Source organism: Balearica regulorum, chromosome 4, assembly GCF_011004875.1.
Source record: "Balearica regulorum gibbericeps isolate bBalReg1 chromosome 4, bBalReg1.pri, whole genome shotgun sequence".
NCBI lineage: Eukaryota > Metazoa > Chordata > Aves > Gruiformes > Gruidae > Balearica > Balearica regulorum.
In genome coordinates this window covers 34,333,451-34,352,240 of record NC_046187.1, presented here as the reverse complement: position 1 = coordinate 34,352,240, position 18,790 = coordinate 34,333,451, and the positions used below count along the sequence as shown (strand labels likewise).

At 48.9% G+C, this 18,790-nt stretch overlaps 1 protein-coding gene across 6 annotated transcripts in view; it reads right to left on the bottom strand.

The window, feature by feature from the left end:
• Positions 1–11,476, bottom strand: part of TMEM131L (transmembrane 131 like) — an 81,767-nt gene extending 70,291 nt beyond the window's left edge. For 3 of the 6 annotated variants that reach the window (XM_075751736.1, XM_075751735.1, XM_075751741.1), the window contains exons 1-3: positions 11,263–11,435; positions 10,812–10,882; positions 3,358–3,401 (exon numbers count right to left, since the gene is read on the bottom strand). In XM_075751736.1, the coding sequence (XP_075607851.1) occupies positions 3,358–3,401; positions 10,812–10,882; positions 11,263–11,386 (239 nt within the window). In that variant the 5' untranslated portion in view covers positions 11,387–11,435. Of the gene's footprint in view, positions 1–3,357; positions 3,402–6,025; positions 7,542–10,811; positions 10,883–11,262 lie in introns of those variants that run through there. The other 3 variants (XM_075751734.1, XM_075751738.1, XM_075751737.1) reach the window with 3 other exon arrangements.
• Between the last annotated feature and the right edge of the window lie 7,314 nt (positions 11,477–18,790).

Genomic DNA, 18,790 nt, shown 5'->3' with positions numbered 1-18,790 from the left:
ACTCTTAGTATTGTATGGCTTGCTTTTCTTGTGGACTATTAATGCACATCACATATTACGGGTACACACTCCACATCTTGAGTACAGCAGTTTATTCTGCTGCAAATGCTCTTTAACTTGTCAGCTGGGAAACTGGATCCTCAAAGGCCTTTCTCCAGAAGTCCTCAAAACCAAGGATTAAGAATGTCATACATGTGAAAATTTATTTTTTCTTTTGGTAGTCCAGTGTCTACTTCCTTGAAGCGAAAAGCTAAAAATTTTGACAGCATCATTTGTGCACGTCACCTAACAGCACTGTCCCTTTATCTGTGCCAGATTTCTGCATTTGTCTCATTCTGCTGCTTTAGCAAAAGCGTAATAAAAAAAAAAGTGAGCACCTAAATCTTCAAAATTTGCTACTGCCAGCTGTGGCAAGTGAACAGTCACCAGCACGAAGAAAAAAACAAAGAAAACCACAACAAAACAAAATTTTCTGTCAGCACCTGTCATTGACTTTCTTCTAACAAAACTTCCTGAACCAAAGTTGTTCTGGAAGGCATCTTTTTACTGCTGACTTCCAAAGGTAAGAAACAATTTTTAAAGGAAACCTGAAGGTTTTTTTAATAGGCTAGTACAAATACATGTGGCTTTAAGTCTGTCAGATCGTGGCCTTAAGCAGTACACCAGCAAGTCAAGTATCTACTGTCCAGCATTTCTTATTTCAGAGTCTGATCCAGAGAGTCACAAAACAGCAGAAAGCAACCTGTGAGAGCATCCAAGCAACTGGAAAGGCAGGAACCGCAGGCTGGAAATTAAGGAGTTGCTAATTACCTTTTTCTTGCTCAGGGCAGCTGCAAACCCACGGACCTCCAAATCAACCACTTCTCATTCACCTCCAAAACAGCTCGGTACAAAAACTGCTATTTTGACAACGTCTTTTTACCTCCATACAAACTTCTGTATTTGTTAAAGCTAAACCTAAGGCAGAAATAATGAGACTAAATCCATCCCCTCGTGCACTTGCCACAAAACCAGCAGCAAACCAAGAAGCCCACCCCAAATGGAAGATCCCGTGATGCACATGCACAGGAAGTCAGTTAACAGACTGTTAATACTTTATTATTTATTTTTTTTAAAGTAGGTTAGCAAGCTCCCAAGAGAGCCCATTAACCTAGAATTAAAAACTGAATAAAGCAACGTTTTGGGAAGAGACTTTCTTCTTTATGCCCCAAGATGCTGAACTCTTTACTTTCTTCAGCTCTGGGGAAAATTTTAAATTCTCTATCTCCATTCACTTCTGTTCATACAACTACTTGAAGGTGCTTTTGCTTCTAGGGACTTCACATCACATTTCAGTAGCTTTAGCTGATTTCCCTAGGGCATGCTGACAGACAATGAGATGGAGATGCTGCAAGCTCTCAGGTTTTGCTGCTACAGGAAAAGGAAATCCCCATGATTTCACCATATAGTAATACAAGCCAATGGAATGAAAGTTAATCTGGAAAGAAACTAATAAATTCTGGTCTTTCTAACATACCTTTGCTAGGTCTTCCTTGTAAAGTCTACCTAATAACATTCCTTCAGTATACAGAGCGCACACAAATCGGTGTTTACGCACAGCAGCAAACCAAAACAGTTTAAAAGATGCACACAAACCAGTGTCTGTTTAGGCAAGTTTCCTGAAACATTTCAGTATGACAATAGAAGGATGTTTCCATCCCTGCAAGTGAACCTTATAAACTTTACTTTCAGAAAACAAGTTCATTTTTGGAAATGAGTAATTACTAGAAAAATCTTTAAGCACCTGAATGACCAAAAAAAAAATAGTCAAACCACTTTTTCCTATTTCCTGAGTCTCAAGAACTATTTATCTTTCAATAATATTTTTATTATTGCCATAGTAGCCAGTTACTCCATCCACCTCCAGAGAAAAATAGGCACTTGGGAGATTTTCTTTTTCTTCCTTCCCTAAACTACATATCTCTGCCTACTAACAAAAATCTCAGAAACCACCTTAAGCACAGCATTTGAGACTGCTGTCTTCTGACTACCTCTCAATAAAGAGAGCATGCTTAGGCAGGCAGTGAAAATTTTGCATCAAGACCATAGTAGTCCACAGCTGAATGTCAGACAGTTCTGTATTTGTGCAGGGAAAATGCCAGCTTTCAATAGTTTACTGCTCTTTTCGCAAGGAGGGGAAAAAAAAAAATCCCCTATGCAGGTAGGAATTCGGGGAGTAGGTAAGCACAAACCATCAGCATCAGCTGTCAGAGGCAGCAGTAATTTTCCCATCCTGTTTCTATACCATCCTTGTTGTTCCCATGGAGATGAGGCGCAGGAGCCCTAACGTCATGATGCTGGCTTCAGACAGGAAAGCTCCTTATGGGGCAGAAAGAGGGGGGAAAGCCGTGCGAAGAAGCGTTGCAGTGCAGAACAGACACATCATAACCATCCTCTTCCCACCTCCAGGCTTACCCCTTCTTCCGGCTCCCAGCAAGACTTGTGTTTTATCAGATCTATTTGCTTTCAAACCCAAGCTAAGGGCAAAGGCAGGAGATAAATGAGAAAAGCATTTCTGGCTAGCTGCAGCCATTGGAGCACGGTGGTGCTACACGTGTTTAGTTTAAGTCTTGTGATCTTTCTGGCTGGCATGGCACTGAAAGCTGTACCCACATTAACACATACCAAAGGAAGGAAGTGTTTCACTGGTAGATGTCCAAGCATTTTAATCTGGACACTCAGAGGAAACAAAATGTGTATTTAAAAAATAATCTGTGATGCTATTTACCCAACCCTTCAAAACAGAGGTGGCCTGATATTAACAGAAACAGCAGAGTGGCGGCTACAGTTCTTAAGAGCTTTATTATTTATCTGATTTCAAGAAACAAGGCAGGATATTTATTGTTCCACAGCAACATATTAATAAGCTTTTGGCTTTAAATCTTTTTTACCTCCCTCCCCGCCTTGGTACACATTAATACTCCAAGACTACTTACGTTTGCAAATTTTGGAATGGAAAATTGTCCTCTTGCTCAAAGAAATTAGTTACAAAATATACACTAAAGCAGAATTAATAAACACAGATTTTTTTGTGTAAAAGCAGTGAAAAGCAAATGCAACTTACGAGATAGAATAAGAAGAAGGAGATGCAAGAGAGCATTTCAGTCTTGCATACACTGCACACTAATTTTTGGTTTTGCTAACAAATTAGTATTAACATCAGTTGAGAAAATCATAAGCCACAAGTAATGAAAATCTGTTTAATATGCAGCAGAAAAAAATCATTTTTAGTAGTCCGCCCACTAACATTTCAGTATTTCCTAAAGCAAAAACCAAAATGAGCTTCAATGCTCTTGTTTTCATTTGAGTTTTGCTTACCTTTGCTCTTGTGGATGCTCTTCCACATCCTCCTCTGAATCACCCTGACAAACAGAGAAAATACTATGTAAGAATCTCAGAATTGCAACAGGGTGCACTGGACATATGTACCATTTTTAACTCCTCCGAAGACAGACTCTCATATGACTTGCTTGCAAAACAAACTCAGAAATCTAAAACTTCTACAGTGATTCCTTTATGATTCAAGTAAGGTGGATGCTGGCCATGCCACTCGAGGTTTCAGCTCATTTTGCCAAGATAAATGGTGACCTAACATGGTTACTCCATTATTTTTTTTCCAAATGTTGATTGAATGGACTCATTTTCCATTTATACAAATGCATCTATACAAAATTCTGCTCACACATACAATTTGAATCTAACACCATCAATTGTCCTCAAACTACAGGAAGACTATTTCCTCCACCTTCAAATTATCTGCCCCGTCAGTAAATTTCATTAGCCAGTACCTGAGAAAATAGATTGCATAATGCCTTGAAACTCAGGTCATGTGTGAACGCCCCAAAAAAAGGTAAGGTGCCATGTTCCAATGGGGACAGCAAGATCCCAAACCCAGATCTTATCCGTGATCAGCAGCACGTACAGAAATCAGGGAAAGTAGAAGCTTTAAACACAACATCTTAGCTCAGTTGCTGGACTAAGGTAATTTTTGAGACATGCAGTTAACAAACTGTGCCAGCTTGCAGTTCACAACTAACCACTTTGAGCTGTCTACAGAAATGAACTCAAGCGTTGGTTCAATGAGCTCCCTGCAGGAAATCCATTTAAAACAAGCAGGTAGCTGCTCTGAACCAGCTGAGATCTCCAGGAAAGCTTGAGGTACAACTCAAAATGGAGCGTGTTACAGCCACCCAACCAGCGCTGATGAAACTAGGGACAACTTTAGGGAGATTAACGTTTTTCAGGAAGAGGTCACAGTTATCCTGCCAGGCACAGCTAGTTGTGAAGTTTTTCCAGCTACTGCTTCTGCAGGTGATGGTTCCAGAAGACACGAGCCACAAACCTTAGCAATACAAAGGTAGAAAAAAACCCCCCAAACTCTTTTAAAATTAGAAGGGTGCACCTTCCACCGCCCCTCCTACACGTTTCCCACGCAAATGCATCACGGAACAGGCCCCAAGTCACCAGCTTTGACTCTAGCTCCTATTTTCACTACATACTGGAAAAAAAATCACCTGCACAAACACTGAACTTCTTTCTATGGGCTTCTGATGCTTAAGCAGATCAGGCGGCCCTACTCGCCCACTGAATGGGACAGACAGGAGGACTTCTGAAGACCTGAGTCTCACGAAGGCGGAAAAAAAATGACAATCACACTAAAGCAGCAAATATGGTTAATATTATTATTAATGATTAACACAATTATGGCTAAAATAACAGCATTATGGCTAATATTATTATTACAAATCTTGCCAAAAGCTACCACATGCATCTAAACTTCAATCTTTTGTGACAAGCAGCTCATCCAACAGAAGCAGCACAGCCTTTGCCATAGCAGAATCAAATCTGTAACAAGACTGACAGGGAAGTACAAGTTAATTTGAGGACTTGATGATCTTTCTGTACATCCACCCTTAAAGGGCGGTTGGAAATGCCATGATAATTGTCCAGGAACTGCAACATCAGCACAGACTTACCTGTCTAGAGGTCCTAGCACCTGGCCCTCATGAAGACCTGGCCATCTCCTCTAATGACTTGAGCTAAGCCTTGCTGTTGGACTCTACCAATACAGCTCAATACAAAACCCATCAGCTATTTTCCAGCTTCTCCAAGCTCCTTTTGTTCTTCCAGGACCTCAGTACGATACCAAGCAGAATTAGAGAACTCCTCGTCCACCTCCTCCAGAAACAGCTTCTCTGCCACAACAGGCTGGCAAGCTATCCTCATTTTAAATGGCTTAACTCCTCCTTTAAATGGCTTAACATCTGCCAGGCATCAGAAACCCAGGACTGTGTCATTATACAGTGCTCACCCTTAACACTAGCAATCTTACCACCTTCTCCTCTTCGTTTTTTTCCCCTCAAGCAACAACAAAGAAAACCTTCCCAAGCTACAGTGCAGCCGCAGCATAAAGTCTCAATTGTGCAAGGAAAAAAAATAAATTAAAAAAATTACCCGCGACTCTGAGCATGCACACAGATCCCCATGTCCAGCTTTCTCCCACCTTCTCTCCCATGTATGCCACAGGCTACATGTATACTTACAGTAAGGATTTCAAAGCAAAACAAAAAACCCCACCCAAAAACAAAACCCAAGCTTTCTCAAACTACCATATCACCAGACAAGTAGTACAGGGGGATGGGAGGAAGGGAACGACTCCTGAAGTCAAAACGCAGGTCCCAGCAGCCTATCCATTTCAGGAAAAAAAAAATCCCCTGCCTCCAAACCTCATCCTGAACATAGGCAGGTGCTTATCTTGTGCTAGAAAGCCCCTGAAAGCACCCCTCTCATGTCACACAAGCCATGAGAGCCTGGGCTGACAGCTCCTGCATAATCTGCACGGCCAACCAGCCCCAAGTCCTAATCAGCACCATCCAGAAGCTCAGCTGGGAGGCTGGAGGAGCCTTTTAACAGCCCAAAGAGGAACACAATTCCCACCCCAAGTCTGTCTCAGGCTTTCACACAAATTGCGCGCCTTCAGACAAACCCTGCTTTGAAGTAGGTGACTCCGTACATTCAATTTGTACGTAGCTGATGGGATGCGCCTCTGTTAATGACACGCTGCACTGCCGCATATCTTGGATATGTATGTAAGATCAAGGTCTTCATCAGCTTTCGAAATCAGCAGAACAATTAACCTTATTAGCCCCTTAGTTGCACTGAAGAACAGGAACTGAAGACAAGTCGCTAATACATGGAAAAAGAAAAAAAAAAATAACAAAATAATCTTTCAGAACCGAGCAGAACCTTTAAAGTGAAAACCCAGGCAGCAGCTCTCTATTTGCCCAGTGTCTGTAACCAACGATGATACAGCAACTATTGTGGGTCTTTCTCCAAAATTAAAGCACCTGAATCTTTATCACAGTAATCTGAAATAAGCAGTCACTGTAATCTCTGAAGTATCTGCAAGCAAATTGAAATGTACACAAGGCACTCCTCTAATGAAACATCTCGCTCATCTCCCACACACCACATGCAGCAACAGTAGAAAACCCATCACATCAGCCAGACATGGCACTGACACCAAAAAAAAGTTTGCTATATGTTGCCTTTGATGACTTACTGTCATTTTCAGTTGTGATAACAAGACCTAGAAGTTAACCTTCATTATTTCATGTTAAAGTAGTTCCTTCCTCGAAACCAACGTGGCTGAAAGGAAAGCACTGAATGCCCTGCTCTGCAGGTATCCAACCCGCCTGCCCCTGCCTTCAGGTGCTCACAGCATTCACCAAAGCCGTTTCCAACAGACAGAAACACGCAACCATGACTCTCTCGATACCTCTTGTAAGTGGCGTCCACCATGAACAACAAATGGCATTCGTGCTTCTCCCTTCACATGTTCGCGGCCATGGAGACAGCAGGCCTGATACCCTTACTGAGTGTTTCCTTGGGCTCTTTCCTCTCCTCTTCAGCAAAAAAAAAAAAAAAAAAAAAGTAACGGCCTTTCAGCTTTGCACTTAAGTGCTCCAACATGGCTGTTTATATTTGGAGCTTTGTCAGCCTTTAATGGTGAAGGGCTTGGATGTCAAATTCTACACAAAGGAGCTTTTCTCCCAAGCATTTTAGCTAAGTACGTATTAATAAGTTACAAACAAACAAGCAAAACCACGAAATTATAAGGAATCTCGATAAAAACCACAACTGCTCTGATCAAGCTTCTCACACTTGAGATTTTCCACGGCAAAATCCCACCAATTTTCCATGCACCTCCCAACCATCAAGGCAGGCCAGACTTCTCGGTTTTCCACACTGAAGAAAAACGATGGGGAGAAAAACAAAACCAAATATCCAGCCATCCACCTCAGGAACGCTTGCTTTAAAAAAGAGGTCGAGGATGAGGAGGAGAAGGAGAACAAGGCGGGAGCTCTGTGGCTACCCCACACTTCACAGCACCTTCAAGAAGAAAGAGGAACTAGGCACGAGGGAATACGGATACCACATCCGACTGGGAAACCCAGCTCGTCTCAAAGCAAAAAAGGAACCCAGGATGAAACATTAAAATGCTGGAGGAAGCTGCAGACCGGTGGAAGACTGTCAGCACACTAGATACAGCCAGCTCCTCCTCAGCTCCGGCGTGCAAGCCCACGCACACCCTCTCCGACTGCAATGCTCCGGGCACCCTTCAGGCTCGGCTGCGGAGCAAGAGCAGTAGGTGAACCATCCCCAAAGAGCTCTGCAGGCTTCAGAGGAAGCCGAAATCAAAAGATCACAAGCATGGCGGGGGGGGGACACGGGGGGGGTGTTGGGGGGAAGCACAAATACATGTAAGAGGGAAGCTGGGAGGGGGCACGCAAGAAGCAAACAATGAAAGGGAAGCAAGAGGAAACAGAAGGTAGAACAACCGACCGGGGTGGAGGCGCGGGGGCCCTGGGCGGCTGCGCTCCAGCATGCAAATTCATGCAGTTCACGTAGACAAAGCGATGCTGTGAGAGGACTAGAAAGCAACTACAAATATTAAAATGCTTTGTGGTTCCGTTCCCCTGCCTTCTAACATGATGTCTTTATTTGTTATGTGCTCTTGGAACAAAAGCTCACGTGGGCAACCTGGTGGCAGAATAGGCTACCGACCCGTCCAACTTTCATCCTCAAATTCTGCAGGCAGCAATGCTCAAAACTGCTCTGTCACAGGCAGCTGATGATGCATGGAAAATAAGATAATAGTGCAAAGCCACAACAAAAAGGGAAAAGCATCCATCAGACAGCGTTGGTAATCCACCAGAAACAGGCAAAAAGGCTGGGCAACCTAATCCATAGCCCCGCTCAGAGCCCGCAACACACAGACAGGAGGGAGGTGCTTTGGGTGAGAAGCACGCACGCTTCCTTCCCTGGATTTTTCACTTCTGCATATGAAGTCCTCACTCTCCTGTGCTGCACTCCCGCCTGCCCTCCTCCGAAAGGGAACAGGAAGAACCAGATCGAGGAACCAGGACACTTCCCGTTCCCAAAGTCTTCCCTGAGACCTATCTTTAAATACGTGAATGAAGCAACCTTTGGATATTCCCTATCAAACAACCTTTATTATCCACTCAAAAGCAAGGAAATTCTTCCTCTTACTAGGCCCTCACCATCACATCCCTACTGCTGTGGTACATGAACACTGGGCAACAATCCTCTGTGAGGCTTTAAGCGAGAAAGGCTGTTCTTGCAAGGAAGAGAACGTGGACAGCATCCTCATGCAGTAAGTCAGACCATTTTCTTTAGTGAAGTGTAGAGACCAACAAGCAATAAACCTCTTGCAAGTTTAAGCACCCCTCTAACAAAGAAAGGGCAGCCAGCTGTTAACAGGTGAAGCGGTCTTCCAAACCTCCGGAGCTGATGCCGGCGTCCCCGCTGATGCCACTCACCAACCCAGACTTGTCACCCAGCAGGGCGGCGATGCTGAATTACCTTCAGGACCTTGCTGATGCCACAGGGGATCACAGCAGGGTGGGTAACCCTCGATGACTCCAGCGCTCAGAGAAGAGCCATGAGCAACCATTGCAGAGCAGGGCCACCCCTCCACAGAGGCGGTGCCGGAAGGGTCCCTCGCCGCATCCGCAGGGACAGAGGAAGGTCTCCTTTCCTCCTCCTCCCAACAACTGGAAAAGCTGACTTCAAATGCGACCACAGGCCCCAAGCCTGGGAGGTGCTGGATAAAGCCCAAGCCCGCAAGGGAACAGAAATTCGGGCATCAGGGTTAGGCCTGGAACCAAGCTTCAGTCTTAAAACCTGTTTGAGGAACCCAGGCCCTTCTGCTTCAGCTTGAGCAGTCAGCAACACGTCAGATGCTGCTGTGGTCCCCAAGCTCAGAGGGGAAAGCCATGCAAAACAGCCGCTGCACCACTGCTGCTCACGGACTGGTTCATCTGGCTTTTAACGTCCGTCATTTATTTCAACGAGCCTATCACGATTTTTGCTTCTTGCCCTGTCGCAACTGAAACTAGAAGACCCGTTTTCTTTCGTGCGTACCTAACGCAGCATCTACAGAAATGACCGAGGAGCAGCAGCCTCAGCTCCGCCTTTCACTGCTGGAAGGACTCAGCAGGACCATATGCTCCACCATGCCAAGTTCAAGGGCCACTGATGCCTGGTTTTGCTTCAGTCACACTAGAGCTTTTTATGAGGATGCTCAAGAACAAAGTGTTTTCCAAGAGGACCTAATCTCCTCAGGAAGTAAACATCACGTCATCATCACTCAATTGCAGCTTTGCAACCAGGAGCAACTATAAACGACTGCATTACACGGCTCTACATCTAACGCTTCTTAATATTTGCAAGGTAAAGACTGCACAAGCAAAAGGCGAAATGCCTTAAGCACCCCGGGCACAGAGACTTTGCACCTTCTCTTAGCTACTACCACATCTGCACCAAGCAAATTCTGAATGGTGTAACATATATTTAAGTATCTTTATATACAAACGATATTTTCATAGCACGACAACACAAAACACTGGGCCCTGGTAAGCAAAATCAATTGTTAGCTAACTGAGAGGTAACACTTCTGCTGTTTTTCCCCTACGTTAATGGCTATCAACGGCTGAGCACAAAACAGAATGATATAATGGCTTAAGAGAGATAAATTACCCTCCTTTCTCTCTCACATAAGACGATGTCCCCAAGGACTGCTTCTTCCCATTCACAAGCCTGGTGCCTCGAAGTCTAGGAAGGCCCAGCTCAACATATGGCAGAGTCCGTCAGTGCAAGCAAAATGACTGCCTCAAATGCTGCGAACTCCAGACCACCGCTGCCAGCCCCCCTCCCCGCTCACCAGCCCGGCCACGGCTCCTCTTCCCATACAGAACACGGCAAATCATGTTACCACTCAACAAAAGTGGCTAAACAGAACAAAACCGCACTACGACCAGAAGAACGACATCATAAATGATGTGTCATTTGAAGAGGGGAAAATGGCTTTACCTGAGCAGGTCTGAGATATAAATATACCTAGGCATTATATGCACAGACAGTATTTACCGTGCACAAACACATTAATTAAAAAAAAAAATAAAAAAGAGAAAACGGGAAAAAAACCACAGAAGAAAACAAAGCTGAAACATGACGTTGTCGGTGGCAGCGGCAAGGCGCGGGGCGGGGGAAGCCGCGGGGACGGGGCTGCGGCGTGACAGCGGGCGAGGACGCCCCCGCGGGCCTGCGCCCCGCGGCCCCACGCCAGCACCCCCCCGGGCCCACCCCCCTCGCCCCTCAGGGCCTCGTAACGGCCCCCGACCCCCTGGGCTCCGGCCCCGAACACCGCCCTCCACCACCCCCCCCCCCCTCCGCCGGCGCCCCCTCACCTGGGCGGGCAGCAGGAGCTCCCCCTCTTCGGCCTGCCACAGCTCCACCACGCCGGGGATGGGCTCGATGGCTGCGGGGGCAGAGAAACAGAGAAACCGCAGATGGGCCGGCCGCGCTCGCAGGCGCCGGGGGCGAGAGGCCGGAGCCCGCAGGCGGCGGCGGCGGCCCGGGGCTCCCCGCGCTGGGGCAGGCCCGCTGCGACGCGCGGCCCGGCTGACACCGGCACACGGCGGGCACCGCGGGCGCAGGGCCGGGAGGAAGCGGGGGGGGGGATGCGAGCCACGTCCCGGCTCCCTTTGTGTCCCCGAGCTGCCACCGCGGCAGCCGCCCGAGGGACGGCGGAGGGGTCGACGGCCCCGCTCGCACGCCCGGAGTGGGTCAGCGGCAGCACCCCCGCCCGCCCGCTCCCTCCCCCGACCCGACCCACCCTGCCCTCACCCTCACCCTCACCTTGCCCCTGCGCCTCTCCGGGGCGAAAGCAGGGCAGGAGGACGTGAAAAACGCCCAGCAGGAGGTTCATGGCCGCGGCCGCGCGGCAGTAGCCGCTCTGCTGCGGGTAGCGCAGCCCCGCCATGCCGTGCCGCGCCGTGCTGCGGCTGGGCGGGGGCGGCGGGGGGGGGGGGGGGGGAGGCGGTGCCGACGGTGCCGCCCGCCGCCACGCCGCGCGGCTGCGCGCCGCCGCGCCCCCGCCCGCGGCCACGCCCGCGGCCACGCCCCCTCCCGCCGCCGGCAGCGCCGAGCACATGGCGCGCTGCCAGGCGGGGAGCGGGGTACCCCCTGCCCTCCCCCCCCCCCCCCCCGCACCGGTGCGCCCCGAGGTGCCCGACCGAACAGCCAAGCCCCCCCAAAGCCAGAGGGAAGCGCAGGAGGCGGGGGAGGCGTTGGGGAAAAATGATGCAAAATCGGTTTTATTACCGCGTTTGTGCAGTTGGCGCGTGGTTTGCGGCGGGACCGGGAGGTGCCCTCCGTTACGCCAGTGCGGGATGTCACCGGGCCGGGGCTCGGTGCTTTTCCGTTATTTTTAGGAAAAAAAAATATTAACAGAGCGAAGGAAGAAACCCAGGAGGCAGCACGAAGGGGGAGGAGAGAGCGCAGAGGGGAAGAGTGAGGGGAGGGGGAGGGGGAGGAAAGAAAAAAAAAACCACCCCAAACAGCCCCGATCTGGTGACCTCAGTGCAGATGTTCTTAGGGAAGATGCTGCCAAAGCAAACGGCGCGTGTGGGGGTTCAGAAAATAAATGAGCAGTGGGGTTTCTTTGCCTTCGTATTCCTTGACTGCTTAGCAGGCTGTATGTCAGAGGATTACCGCTGCTCTTCTGATCCGGTCTGGGTCTGAGTGACTGTTCCGGTGCCTGATGGGTCTCTCCGGTAATTACCACGTTTATAAAACAGAGGTGTAGAACAAGAGCCCAGCAATAGCGTATGCTGGTCATGTGGGTCTAACGTGTCTCGCACGCCCTTCTAATCGTATTTTAAAGCACTTGTCCCTTTTGCTTGAAAAATAAACCCTCAAATGCTTAAATTACAGGAAAAAACAGTTGTTAAACTAGTTCTGCAAACCTTGAGGAAAAAAGAAAGCAAATACTCTGCTAACGAGGTTTGCACAACCCAAGACTTGCATCTGGTTCTCTCCTTACTGATCGCACATAGTAACTCACATAAACAATGGAAACATGGTGCTTACTCACCAAAGGCTCATAAATAAAGCCAAACAAATGACAAAACCCATTTTCAGCCCCAGACTGAGGCAACGCATGAGGCTGCTGGAGACCTCGGTCCCCGTTGTGGCGGGACAGCTACGCGGTGCCCTCTCCGCTCAGCGGTTGTAAAAGCTTTTCCCACCGGGAGGCCGACCGGGTTTGACTGAGCAGCGGCGCGAGGGTAGGTCTGTGTGCGGGGAGCGCGTCTCTGCTGGTGGCAAAGGCCGTGCTGACCCCCCCCCCCCCAAAGGAGAAGACTTTGGCAGTCGCTCATATTGCGCAGCGGCCAACGTATGGCAACACAGTCTTGTCTCCTGCCCGCACCCTCCTCTCGCTTTCTTCTCTCCCCCCCCCTTTTTCCCGTTGTCTGCCTGTTAGATGAGTCTTTTGTTTTCCACCCTGTCCCTCCCATCTTTAATCACGTTGTTGCCCGTGCTTCCCCACGTGCAGGCAGAGGAATGACCGCCCCGGTTGCATGGGCGCACCCCGCGGCACCCCTCCGCACCCTGAGCGCCCCGGGGCTTGCAGAGAAACAGCGCCTTTTAAGATGGGAATGGCTGGATGTTTGTCTGCAGGGAAACGTGCAGCCGCGCTTGGACAGGTGCATCAATAGACGCTTTAGAGAGAAAGAGGGTTATAATGGCGAAAACTTTATAGAACGACCCCACCCAGGGGCTGCATGGCACCATGAATGTGGCGTGCCTTCGGTAGGGAACTGTTCCCACTACTTTCGCAACTGGTCCCTGTTGGAATACCAGTTAGAACTGTAGACTGATGTTATTTTAAATTATTAGCTTTTTCTTGCTGTTTATTTAAAAATCGATGTCAGCACAGGCTGATGATTTTGCCTGAGTCTGAAAGTCGACTGCATTTTTAATGTCTGCAGGAAGGGGTCTGGCTGGCAGTAGGTCGGGATTTAGAGGAAAACTCTCCTAGACAGTCTTGAGACCAGTTTAGATAAACAGGTTTTAAAATGTTAGGCGAGACAGGTGGTCTGAGCCTCAGTCCAGGCTGGGCCCGGGTTCACCTGGGAGATGCTTCCCCCATGAAAAGCAAGGGGCACGTTTGCAGCCTCGGAAAGGGGGTGGCCATCAGGCTTTCTGCAGGCATGGTAGAGCCTGCCCCAATTCGACGGCAGGGCTGAACATCTTGCTTACTGGAGCCTTTGTCAGGTGCAACAGGCAGGACTGGGAGGAAATCGGAGCCACAGCGCAGATGTTGCCATCTGATGGGGAGATACACATTGCATAACAGACATCATATAGGAACAGGCAATCTAATCACGTTCTCGCTCCTCTGCCTCCGTGCATCCCTTCACCAGCTAGATATGCCTGGGACTGTTCTTCTTGCATGAGAGGAAATGAAATGTACCTGCTGCTAAATACACGGAGATGCTCCTGGGCCAGCCCCAGACAGCCTGGAGAGCTGCCCCCCGCCATAGAGGGCGCAGGGGAGGACGGAGCAGGGATGATGCTGGGTGGGCAGGGCAGAAGGGAAGCAGAGGGGGAAGCTTTTCCTCCCAGATAAGGCTCTGGGTGACTTCTGCAATCATAAGAAAATGGGTATTTGGGTTCCTACAGCCTGAAACAGCTGCCTTTACTGGCCTTGGTTGCGCAGGAGAAGACCCAAGATGCCTGTGTCCTGCAGCACCTATTGCCCCACCAGTTTCAGCCACCCTATCTTCTCCTGGCTGCACTTGCGGGTGCTGGCCCACGCTCCCCCAGGGAGGGTTCGCCTCCCCTCGCAGCGTGGGGGGACTGTGCTGCTTCTCCTCGCCCACGGCACCACCTGCGGCGAGCCGGCGTGTGACATGCAACCCCGCACTCTGCTCGCATCGCCTTCAGGCAGCCTGGGCACCCCTAACACCGCATCCCTCCCCGCCCGGCTACGCGCACATCGCCGCCGCCGCCACCAGCTTTCCAACTGCATCCGACCTACATTCGCCGCCTTCTCACTGCTGCAGCTCGATTTTATTTAGAGCAGCCTCGCTCATCTAGCCTCGCTGCGGGCCCATTGGTGAGAAGGAGGTTGGTGCACAGGATGCAGCAGGGGGGAAAAAGGCTGCCCGCGTGTCCCTGCTGGCCCTCCTTGACAGGCCACCATGGTACTCTTCTGTTGCCCAGAAATTAGTGACTAATCCAGAGCCAATAGATTCGCCCCACTTGTCCTGGAAAGGCAACCAACTGCTAAAACATTTGGATGAGGAACTTGTCAAGTGATGCACAAGGAGGGGATGGTGCCACCATGCGAACCCAGCATGGACCAGCCCGTGCAGCTCCCCCAGCTACCTGCAAATGTGTCAGTGCTCTTCCAGAGCTCTCAGACCTATTGACAACACTGTTTTCCAGCTAGGGAAGATTTTTTTGAGGCTACACACATACTTACTATTCATGTGAAACAAATCCCTGCGCTAGCATACTTTAAGATCTTTGACTTGTTCTTTAGTAGTAGGATATGCTGCTGAAATATTTATTTTTGCTGTTTCCCTTGTCCTTGAACTACGAGGAAAAGGAGGTGAGTTTTACCTATAGCAGTCTGGAGTTACCGCTGTAAATTTCTGCAAATCGTAAAGCACACAGCAATTAATCCAGCTCGAAATGCCATTACAAATCACCGCTACTTTCAGTGTGGGAATAGCTACTCACCTTTCAAAAAAGACAGGACACTTTACAGAAATACTAGGCAAAATTAATTTCTGGGGGAATTGAGCCCAGCAGAAGCCTTTCTAGTCAAAGTATGGGATCATTTCCTTTGCAGCCACGTATTACACTATACACGGTTAATGCTCAAAGAAAGTATACTAGTCACCTATCTAGGGGCTTCCATTAGGTACAGTTTGGGAGATGGTATGCACCGAAGGTGATATATTTTTTTTAAAAAAAACAGCCCCAGGGAAGCTGTCAGCCCGCTCTGGAGGATTATCTTCTCCTTGCCATCCCCGGCCGGGAAATCAGCAGTGATAAGCTCCATTGGCACGGGCTGAAATACGCCAGTCCCCGGGTCTGCAGCAGTCTCTGGCTGAGCCCAGGGCCTCTTCTCGCCCTCCCCAGCCGCCTCCCTCCCTCGCCGGGCTCCGCTTTATCAGCCCCGCGGCTGCACATCCCCACACCCGTCCCACGCGCCTGGGGCCGGCCCTATCGGCAAGCGCAGCAATGGCCAGTGCCCCCCGATAAGGCTACAAATCCCAAAGAGAGATTCAGGGGAGATAACGCCTTCATCTGGGTTATCTCCTCACCCAGCTAGCTCGTTCTGCATCCACGGGGCAGCGTTCCCCCAAACACCCGCTGCCGGTGCTTCGGGGCCAGGCACAAATCACCGGGGGGCTCGGTCCCACGCAAGGAAAGCCGAGTCCCGCCGACCTCTGCCATAGAGCTACGTGCTCCCCAAAGATCAGCTCATGGGTGAGTTCCCAAGGAGAAAAAAAACTAGAAAAAGAGGACCTGGCAGGGCACAGCCATAAATTTCTGTGCTCGGTTCCCCATGTGACAAGTGAAGATAAGCAGCCCTCCCTTTTCTCCCCGGTGTTTGCCCAGCTAGCTTGCTCAGCCAGCCAGCTTTCTGGGAGCAGAGACTCTCCTACCATCTTGGTGTTTGTGTAACTCCCGGCGGAGCGGGGCCACGATCTCCGTTGGGGCGCCTCCGCATCATTAGAATAATAAAACAATACGGGAACAAGAGTTTCTCTCTTTCCTCCTGGCGACAATTACCGTCGTGCGCTCCCCTCGCATCCCCGGCAAAGATTTTTAGCGAAGCTGGTAAGCGCAGCTCGAGCTGGGCTGAGCCTAATTCTTTTAAAGCATAATTCAGCCTGATAAGAGTGCCCAGGACAAAGCCCTGGCAGTGTAATTAAAGAAGTACAAATTGTTTCTAAAACCTCACGCTGGCAAAATTTTTACAGTTAATGGCCATTTGTCACTGTTGGGGCTCGTCGGGGAGGAATCGCTCTCGTCGTACGCACCCGATCTGGGTCAGCAGCCCGTCCATCGCCTGCTTGAGGACGGGAAAGCAAACAGGCAGCACGGCACTGCCCCAGTAAGCTGTTAATGACACCGTAACTCATTACCACAGATGACAAACATTGGGCTCTTGTTTCTAAGCAGAATTTTTGCCAGCTCGCTTTGACTTTCTAGGCTGTGATTAAACACAGCCAGAAAAATAGGGTGCTTACCTGGCCTACTTTTTTTTTTTTCATTTCCCCCCTCCTCATGCGTTTTTCATTGGAAAAATCTGCACAGTAAAACAAGCGTCTATGTGATCACATGGAAGACTTGATGAATGTAGGACAATATTACGTTATTTTAATAGTGCAGCTTATGAAAGATTGAGAAAAAAATAATATGGTTAAGCGATCTATTAGAAAAGAGCGACTGGAATCTCAAATAAGAAAACAGTCTATATATCCATATCTTTATGTCGAACTTCTCTGTGTACTAAAGAAGAAAGGATAGTGAATGTTTTTACTTTAAAAAGCAATGTTACCATTGTGGTATCAATCAAACGCTAGGTAATTCAAAAAATATGCTGACATGCTCTGTCCTTTCCTTGCCCTGCTCTGCCTACGTTTTTTAGCACATACAGTGCATCCACTTGAAAGCGTGGTGGATCCTTGCACACAGCAGGATTTTGCAGTCTCCTGCGGGACCCACCATGTTACAATAGCGTTCAAAGCTTTATAAGCTTCATTTAGTTTCAGCAAGCCTGTTGGAGCATTGTCTGTGCTTAAAGAGGCATTCAGAACTAAAGCGAAGCTTTGAAAGCTTCAGAGACAATGACGCTGGACTCCCTAAACCCATGAGTTCACTGCACGGTTTGAAGTGATGGCATCATGTAGAAAACATGACACGCGGCTCTGAGAGCCCTGCAGTACCTAGGCACGAAGCGGGGGGGGGAGCAGGAAATCTGGGGCACGCGTTGAGTTTCTATCGCTGAGGGTCACGCTTGTACCGAAGGGAAGAAAAGCATCCTTAATTTTTTCCTGCCCTTGAGATTTGTACTCGTGCATATTTATTCTCTCGTTCCGGAATGATTTCTAAGCCATTGCTATGTGCATTTCTAAGCTGCTATGAATAAAAGAAAACAACCCCTGGAGCGCACACAATAAAACAAGCGGCGACACAGCAGCCGTGCCACAAGGAGATGTCCGGCTTCCGCGACTCCTCTGTCCTGCAGCGCCGCGTTGGTGTAAGTGGTTTGCACATCTCTGGACGGAGCAAAAGGCAGCATTTAACGCAGAACTACGCTACCTACAAACTGAGGGAAATAGCTGCAAAGCAGGCATCAGTAAGGCTGTGTTTTCCCAAAAGGCACCTATTTTTCAATGTGCAACCCTGCCTGCCACCATTTCTAGGCAAGAGCACGTCACTTGTATAATCACGGTGATAAACTGCTCCGATAACATCTCAAGGCGAGAGGAGACCATCCCCCTGAGTCCCAAAAATAAGCATCCACCCTACTCATGCCACCTCGCACGGGCCGTGAAGGTCACCTGCATCCTCAGGCTGCAGCGGCACAAAATCTCTGCTCCCGCCTCGTAGGGCGTCCCCGGTGAAACCCCCGGAGCTCGGCCACGGGCAGCGGCCTCTTGGCCACCTCAGCCACCAGCAAAAAGGACGAGGAGAGGGAGGCCTGCGCAAAAATAGGAATAATCCGCATAAAATAGCACTATATAGACCAAGTCGGCTATGTGATGCCCATAAGCAGATGGAAAGGACAGTCTGTAGCAAACGGGCGTAATAAATACCAGCTTTGTGAAAAGCCATCGGGCCTGAGTGGGTTTAGAAATAAAACAGTAAAATAGGATTTCACAGCATGACAAATACTGCCAATAAAAGCTGGGCGCACCCCGGTGCCAAGGCAGCACTTGGAGAGCTGCGTCGTGTCTCGCGGGCTGCAGCTCGCTCGTAAGACCACGGTATTTCATCAGGGCACAGCTGCAGGCAAAGCTCGATGGAGCGGAAAAGGAGACGGCGTGAGCCACGGCAGAGTTACCATGTGGTTTAATTTTCAACTTCAATAGCCATAGAAGGTTTTAATAGGGGTAAAATGTAGTTTTACTTAACCTCAGTCCAGTGAAGCTGGTTTTCATTGCAAATAAATATAAGGAAAATAAACCAGTTGGAGGCAGATAACAGGCATGGGAAATTTTAGCCCAAAGGGTTAAAGCCTGATAAAGGTGTAAAGCAACCAGAGTCAGTTTAATAGTGCAGTATGTCAGAAAGAGGCTTAGCTGTCGAGGATGCAGCAGTTCCACGTATATGTGGATGCATTTGAGGGAGGAAG